Source organism: Chiloscyllium plagiosum, chromosome 5 (assembly GCF_004010195.1).
Source record: "Chiloscyllium plagiosum isolate BGI_BamShark_2017 chromosome 5, ASM401019v2, whole genome shotgun sequence".
Lineage (NCBI taxonomy): Eukaryota > Metazoa > Chordata > Chondrichthyes > Orectolobiformes > Hemiscylliidae > Chiloscyllium > Chiloscyllium plagiosum.
Window position 1 is genome coordinate 73765633 of NC_057714.1, and position 8371 is coordinate 73774003.

Genomic DNA, 8371 nt, shown 5'->3' on the forward strand with positions numbered 1-8371 from the left:
TCTCCCACTCACCTATTGTACTCGATGCTACTTTCTCCCCACCCCCCCCCCCCCCTCATTTATTTCTCCACCCTTCAGGCTCTCTGCCTGTATTCCTGATGAAAGGCTTTTGCCCGAAATGTCGATTTTCCTACTCCTCGGATGCTGCCTGAACTGCTGTGCTTTTCCAGCACCACTCTAATCTAGACTCTGGGTTCCAGCATCTGCAGTCATTGTTTTTACCTAACCAATGTCCTGTACAGCCGCAGTATGACCTCTCGACTTCTATACTCGATGCACTGACCAATAAAGGCAAGCATACCAAAGCCACAGTTTATGATAAATTAAAAATTTACTTAAAAATAGCCCTAATTTTTTTGGCATATTTAATGATGGTGCTGGCAATGAATAATAGTCTGACAAAAATGTTTTTATAAAGAAGTTATCAATTAAACCTTACTGCTAAAAGGATATTGAAAGCAGATTCAATAGTAACTTTTCAAACATATTTGGAAAAAGGAAAATAATTTCATGGCTGCTAGCAAGAATCGGTGGAGAGGACTGATAGATCTTTCAAAAAGAGCAATCACTGGCAAAAGGGATTAATTGGCCTCTATCTGTGCTGCAAACATTTATAATTCTATGAAATAAAGTTATTAAGTTCAACATGGCATTTAATCTTCTCCTTTCATGTCCAACTATTTTTCTCAGTTTAAGTACTTCAACCAGTTACACATTTGATTTAAATTGTGGCAACATTTAATTCAGATTCTAGTTGTCTCTGCAGTTTCAAATTCTCCTTTTTGAATAGCATTGTTTCTCTTAGTGGTTTTGAAATCTGTTAAATTACTTCCTCATTCTTAAAGGAGTGGCAAATCTATATTCAATTAAGAATCAGCAAGAACCTCAGTGCGACAGTCTTTATAGTTGCCCATTTACTCTCCACATAATCCCATCACAAGTTAAAAATGTGAATAAGGATACCAATATAATTTTCAAAAGTTTATGAACCAAGCTACTTTAAATGGTTAGACACCACAGTTCTAAAAACAAAAAAATTAACAAAATTGTACTTTAAGAAAGAACAATAATATTCAACGTATGGTTAACAGTTAAAAAGATGAGCTCAAACTCAGCTTAAAGGCATAATAAATATGGTTCTGTCTAGCATACAAACAGTGGGCTGAGTCATTGCACAAGTCAGCCAAGTGCCATTTTTGTTGAATTTGAAGGAGGTTTTCTCCTTAGTGCATTTTCACAAGCTCAAACTCGCCTCATTAACTTCGTCAGGCCCCTAAAGCATCTCCTTGTCCAATACCAAACTGATTCTTCCACTTACCCAAGGTGGAAGTGCTCCCACTGCCAGGGTATCACTGCATTCTTGGTGTTCATGTGTTGCTGGAAAAGTGCAGCAGGTCAGGCAGCATCTGTTCCTTGGGTGCTGCCTGACCTGCTGCGCTTTTCAAGCAACACATTTTCAGCTCTGATCCCCAGCATCTGGAGTCCTCACTTTCTCCTCCTTCTTGGTGTCCATGCTATATTTAAAAGGTTAGAGTGTGTCCAATCAAGTACTATCAGTTCAGAACTGCCCTGTATGGTTTGTCACATTTGCTCTTCACATGGCAAATAAGAGAAATTGATGCTCTACTCTGTAGCAGGGATCTGGAATGTTGACGTACAAGTTATTGTGGAGGAGGCTATTCTCTTTGTCCTGGACAAGCAGTAGAGGTCACGCTCCAAACCCTGTCAGCCTGGTCTGAGGTTGCCATCCGGGTCAGTGCAGTCTGGAGGAATGCCCAGAAATGTCACAAGAAGATACAGTGCCAACATCCTCTCTTTTTCCCTATTTCACATTCACTCTATCTCTGCTACTGCACACACCTCCCACCAAGGCTCAGGCTCTTCTACCCTCAATTCTGCATGTATCGTCTTCCCTCACTCGCTTTCACTCACCCAATACCCCCACAGCACTGACCCTGCATGGCCTCTGCCTTAACTGTGCCAGTATTAACGCCTGTACCAGACACAGTCATCTCTCTCAATCTCTCCCTTTGTCTCATTCAAGGAGAAAATGTCCTAAGCAGGAAAGAAAGAGGTGCCTGACATTTAGTTCCTCATCTCCTATGAGGACAAGATACTGACCATGACCACCTTGACTGTCTGACTAATCAAATCCAAGTCCCCAGACAAATATCAGAGAAGGCCCTTGACTTACTGTGCTGGGACCCCCTGCCTGATGGGTGTCTCTCTTGATTGGACTGAGGATTACACTCTTCAGACTTTGAGACATGGCCAGCTGACTGAAGCATTTGCAATCCATTTGGCTTGTACATAAAGTGGTAAAGATGGAGATTGGCACAGTATAGTGTTGTACTCTGAAATGTTGGTGCTGGGTATCCAAGATAGAAGGCTAAAGGAGCAGACGACAAGAGTCACCAGGTAACTGCGCCAGAAATTTATGTCAGAAATTGTCAGGGTACAGTTTTCATCAGAGAGTGGGAGAACGAGAAATTGCATTCGAGTTTGACAACTGAAAATTAATCCCTTTTGGTATATTAAACTGCATCAAAATAAGAAAAAAATCATTACTAGTGCAGCTTTTTGCATGCTGCTTCCCTCTCCATTGTAATTTGCCCATCATTTATATTAAAAGATGATATGCCTCACTGTCCTTTGGACAAAGAATGGTTTACTGTGTAATTTTGCACATAAACATGATCATATCAGAAGCAAGAGGAATAACCTGCTAAAGACTTAATGTATAAACCACAAGGCTCTTGAAAATTCCACACCAACAGGACCATCATTTGGACATGCAATTTGAATACTGACCTTTTTTTGCCTCCACTACACGTGAGGCATTAGAACTCTTCAAATGGTTGAAACTAAAAGAATCTTAGGCTACAGTATTAGGGGATTTAGAGATCTTGGATACATAGTAACTAATTGACTTTTAAAAAGTTAAATTTTAGAGAAAGGATAAATACTTTCCGGTATATTTCGTGATGGCCCATTCAGATCATGTCACAATGCCAAATTGAAGTAAACAGAAATATATACTGTTTTACCGTTTTCGTAATATTTACCCCGATTGGTGACAATTCCATTCCAGGCGCTTCATCCCCATTATTATGTATGGGAGGGGCACTCTCAACATCCATGAGGAGTCACTGTTTACACCTGCAACAAAAAGACACAAATGTGCAGTCGTGGAGATTTTGGTACAAACTTAAACCTAGAACAAACCTTTTATAAACTTGATCAAAAAGAAGAGAAACACGAAAATAAAAGTTCAAACTTTTTTTAATACAGTTGAATATCCCAATAACATTGGACTGGAAGCTAACAGTAACACCAGGCGGTCCATCCCTGCCGAGTTTCCCATTCATGGTTCCCTAACCCGAGTTGTTCCCTTCTAGCTGGCAGCTGTCTAAACCTACACGGCCGAAAGTAATTGCACGTAGCAACATTCAAACACATACCCGACGTCTCTATCCGGCCAAAGTCAGCAGAGTGGACTAAGGAAGTATTCAATGAATGTTACTTCGCCGTGAAGTTACTGCCTCGCACTTCATAAACTATTATCAGGCCGAATCAAAGAGCTTCTAAATCAGGGAAAGTAACCCAGATGCGAGGCACCTAGACAGAACTCTACTTCCTGACCTCCAGGAATATGTGCCGTGTCCGTTGTCCGCTCTGCCGCTGGTTTATCCACACACCCGCCACTCACATTCTGCTAACACCACCCTCCAGCATTTTGATTGGTCCCGATATACTGTCAATAACACCCACGCTCCTGGAGTACAGTGCACCACTTCAAATTCAAGGGACAGTGGACAGTATAACATTCTCGCGTCTTTTTTCAGCTAAACCAATGGCAACACGTTTTAAAAATCACATATTTGAAAGAGGAAATAAGTGCCCCTTCGGAAAGCCAACAGTTTAAAAGGATCAAAGTTTTTAACGAATCAAACAAGATAACATTGCCCGATGGGATGATTGCACATCAGATACCTGCGTGTTTCAGAACTTTGCTATTTATGTGCGGAGAAATACGAAGCCACTTTACGTTAAAGAGGTAACCACAGCCTCTTTAACATAGGAACAAGTAATATTTCCCCAAAGTGATGTGGGAGAACATGCGTTTCTCACGTTACAAAAGTGACTACAATAGTAACTGTACTTCAAATATACTCCATTGACTGTAGCAGCACTTTAGGACCTTGGCAAATGCATTGCCCAAGACTGCAAGAAATTACAGAACGTTGTGAACACAGCCCAGTTCATCACTTCCATCCACTGACTCCACCTATAGTTGCACTGAGAAAGGAACCAACATCATCAAAGACCCCGCCTACCCTGTTATACTCTGTACCACCCTCTTCCATCAGGCAGAAGATATAAAAGTATGAATATGCAGAACAGTTTCTTCCCCACTGTTATCAGACTTTTGAATGGACCTCTCAAATGATAATGTTGATCTCTCTCTCTGCAGCTGTAACAGTGTATTCTGTACTTTGCTTTGCTACCTGACGCACTTTGTATGGTACTATCTACCTGCCAAGCACATAAAATAACACGTTTCACTGCATTTCAGTATGTGACAACAATAAATCAAAACAAATCTGATCAACTATCAAGAAAAATCTAAATATGCATGAAGTACTGGTCTAGTTCTATATGGAATGCCATGTATAATTTTATTTATTGTATTTTGAAAAAGGCATCAAGGTTTTGGAGCTAGTACAGCAATGAATTTTGAAATTGACAACTGAAATTAAACAGTTGGGTTATAAGGAGAAGTTGCGATTTTTATACTGGAAAATAAAAGTTTCAGTACAATATGAAAGAAGTATTCATATGAAGTCAGAATTTTCGATACTTAAAGATTCTAAACCAAATCAGCATAACTCCAATCGGTTAAAATGAAACATGAAAAAAATTTTCATTGAACTTTTTTGTGTAAATTATATAGTTCTTTGACATAGGTTTTGGTTGCACTTTACTGGCTTTTTCAAGTCTCATTATTCTGGCATTTCAAAACTAAAGGTGAACAAATTCATCCAGATGTTGGTGACAATTTGGAACAGGTTTCTCAGGGAGGCAATCAAGCTGAAACTATCAATAATTTTAAGAGTTGGAGACACAACTGATGAGAAAACCCAATAAATAATAAAACTTCTGAACTGCATATCCAATTTATGAATTCAGGGCGCCAGCCAGGTGGCATGAGATTGTTCTCAATATGGACTACAGGAGTTCAATTTTTGAGGGCAATTAGGGATGGACAAGGAAAACTAGCTTTATTAGGGATGCTCACATCTCAAGAGCAAATGATCAAAATATCACTTGCAGAATTTAAAATCAGCTGGGGATGTGATTGCCAGACCCCTTGCTGAGATATTTGGATCATCAATAGTCACATGTGAGGTGCCAGAAGACTGGAAGTTGGCTAATGTAGTGCCACTGTTTAAGAAGGGTGGTAAAGAAAAGGCAGGTAACTATAGACCAGTGAGCATGACATCTTTGGAGGGAATCCTGAGGGACAGGATTTCCATGTGTTTGGAAAGGCAAGGACTAATTAGGTTTAGTCAGCATGGCTTTGTGCATGGGAAATCATGTCTCACTAACTTGATTGAGTTTTTTGAAGAAGTAACGAGGAAGACTGAAGAGGGCAGAGCTGTGGATGTAGTCTATATGGACGGAGGTGGGCATTGCAGATGCAGGAGATTAGAGTCAAGATTAGAGTGGTGGTGGAAAAGCACAGCTGGACAGGCAGCATCTGACGAGCAGGAAAATCGACGTTTCGGGCAAAAGTCCTTCATCAGGAAGCTCTTCATCATCTGTAATCTATTTGGACCTCAGTAAGGCGTTCAACAATGTTCTTCATGGTAGTCTGGTTAGCAAGGTTAGATCACATGGAATGCAGGGAGAACTAGCCATTTGGGTACAGAACTGGCTCACAGATAGGAGACAGATGGTGGTGGTGGAGGGTTGATTTTCGGACTGGAGGCCTGTGTCACAAGGATCGGTGCTGGGTCCACTGCTTTTTGCCATTTATATAAATGATATGGTTGTAAACATAGGAGGTATACTAAGTAAATTTGTAAATGACACCAAAGTGGACAGCAAAGAAGGCTACCTCAGAGTACAATGGGATCTTGATCAAATGGACCGATGGGCTGAGGAGTGGCAGATGGTGTTTAATTTAGGTAAATGTGAGATGCTGCATTATGGAAAGGTAAATCAGGGCAGGAATTGTGCACTTAATGGTAAGGTCCTAGGGAGTGTTGCTGAACAAAGAGACCTTGGAGCGCAGATTCATAGTTCCTTGAAAGTGGAATCTCAGGTAGATAGGATATTGAAGAAGGTTTTTGGTATGCTTTCCTTTATTAGTCAGAGTATTGAGTACAGGAGTTGGGAGGTCATGTTCTTGCTGTACAGAGAATCGGTGAGGCCACTTTTGGAATATTGTGTGCAATTCTGGTTTCCGTCCTATCGGAAGGATGTAGTGAAACTTGAAAGGGTTCAGAAAAGATTTACAAGGATGTTGCCAGGGTTGGAGGATTTGAGCAAGAGGGAGAGGTTGAATAGGCTGGGGCTGTTTTCCCTGGAGCGTCGGAGGCTGAGGGGTGACCTTATAGAGGTTTATAAAATCATGAGGGGCATGAATAGGATAAATAGACAAGGTCATTTCCCTGGGAAGGGGGGTTCAGAAGTAGAGGTCATAGGATTAGGGTGGGAGGAGAAATATTTAAAAGGAGCAACGTTTTCATGCAGAGGGTGGTGTGTGCATGGAATGACCTGCCAGAGAAAGTGGCGGAGACTGGTGGAATTACAACATTCAAAAGGCATCTGGATGGGTATATGAATAGGAAGGGTTTGGAGGGATGTGGACCAAATGCTGGCAAATAGGACTAGATTAATTTAGGATACTGGTCGGTATAGATGAGTTGGACTGAAAAAGTCTGTTTCTGTGCTGTACATCTCTATGACTCTGTAACTCCATGAGCTAATTAAATAAATCTGGAATAAAAGCTAATTCCAATCATAGCAATCAGGAAACGACTGGCTTATTCATAAACACTCAACTGGTTCACGAACATCTTTTAGGTTTGGCCAAACCTGCATAAGATCATGTAGAGTCTGCATTAATGTCTCCATTTGTCTGAGAGAAGCCCTCATTCTTGGTGCAAGGTCCCACTGTGCTAAGACTGCCTGGTATTCAGCATATTAGGACAATCCAATATTGACAAAGATCATGCACAGACATCTGTGCTTGTCAAATGATGCTTAGAACCTAAAATATCAGAATCTTTGTGGAAAAACCGAACAGAGACAGACCTGAATGCATACTGCCATCACATGCATCTCAGCATGGACATTACTGCGCTAAGTGTTTAGGAAAATTCTAGCTGAATGAACATGGCAGTCTTCCATTTTCTGGAAGGACTTTCCAGTAAAGGAACAATGATAGTACGGAATGATCTTTGTGATTAAAAAGTGACTCTTTCATTGACTCCTCCTGTTGCACTTCACATCCAACAAATTACCAGGCAATCCACAGAATAGGTAGGAAATAGATCATCCTTTGCTGCCATCAAACTGGAGGAAAATTGCTTCAAATTCTGTCATTGATCTTCAGTATGCAGACGATATCTTAAGTGTGTATTCCCTCAGAAACCGAGATCCAAGTCATTGTCTGCTTCTTCCCTGAAGCAGACATGAAAATTGACTTTTCAATAAACAGTCAGAAAACTAAGGTTCTTTTTCATCTGTCCCCAGAGCACAATATTGATTAAGATCAATTGTGTGATCCTCAAAAATGTGGATCAATTTCAATATCATGTCAGCCTCCACACAATGAAAGCAGACATCGTTGAAGGAGTTCATCATCACTTCCAGGTTAGCCTTTGGCTAACTGAGGAAAGTGTATTTGAGCATACAGATTTCAAAGCTGAGACGAAGGTCACATTTTATTGGGCTACAGTGATCTCCAATGCTTTGGAGACTTAGCTAACCTTCAATTAATACCTCAAAGCATTAGGAAGGTTTCATCAATGATGTCTTTGAAAGATCCTCAAATCCAGGGGCAGGTAAAGTTGTCTGGCTAAGTCACTTGTGCACTTGATATCACACTCCTAAAACAACTAAAAAACTGCGCTACAGCATGAGATTCCCAGAAGGATTGCGGAAACAGTGTAGAGAAATTAAATTATCCTCAAGGCCAAACTTGTGACTGGCCAAAATGGAGAAAGTTTATTCATGAAGGCACCAAGAACATCAACAGACTTCATCAGCAGTACACATCACAGAAGTCAAATGGTCAGGGAAAGCACATAAGTCTCCAAACACCACATCTACCTGCCCCTTAAAGCACCACATGCCTGCT

At 40.8% G+C, this 8371-nt stretch overlaps 1 protein-coding gene across 4 annotated transcripts in view; it reads right to left on the reverse strand.

The window, feature by feature from the left end:
• The window catches only part of LOC122550004 (metalloreductase STEAP1-like), a 50046-nt gene extending 46271 nt beyond the window's left edge, over positions 1–3775 (reverse strand). For 3 of the 4 annotated variants that reach the window (XM_043690369.1, XM_043690371.1, XM_043690373.1), the window contains exons 1-2: positions 3462–3697; positions 3066–3159 (exon numbers count right to left, since the gene is read on the reverse strand). In XM_043690369.1, coding sequence (XP_043546304.1) covers positions 3066–3140 — 75 coding nt within the window. In that variant the 5' untranslated portion in view covers positions 3141–3159; positions 3462–3697. The other variant, XM_043690370.1, reaches the window with a different exon arrangement.
• Positions 3776–8371: the final 4596 nt, after the last annotated feature.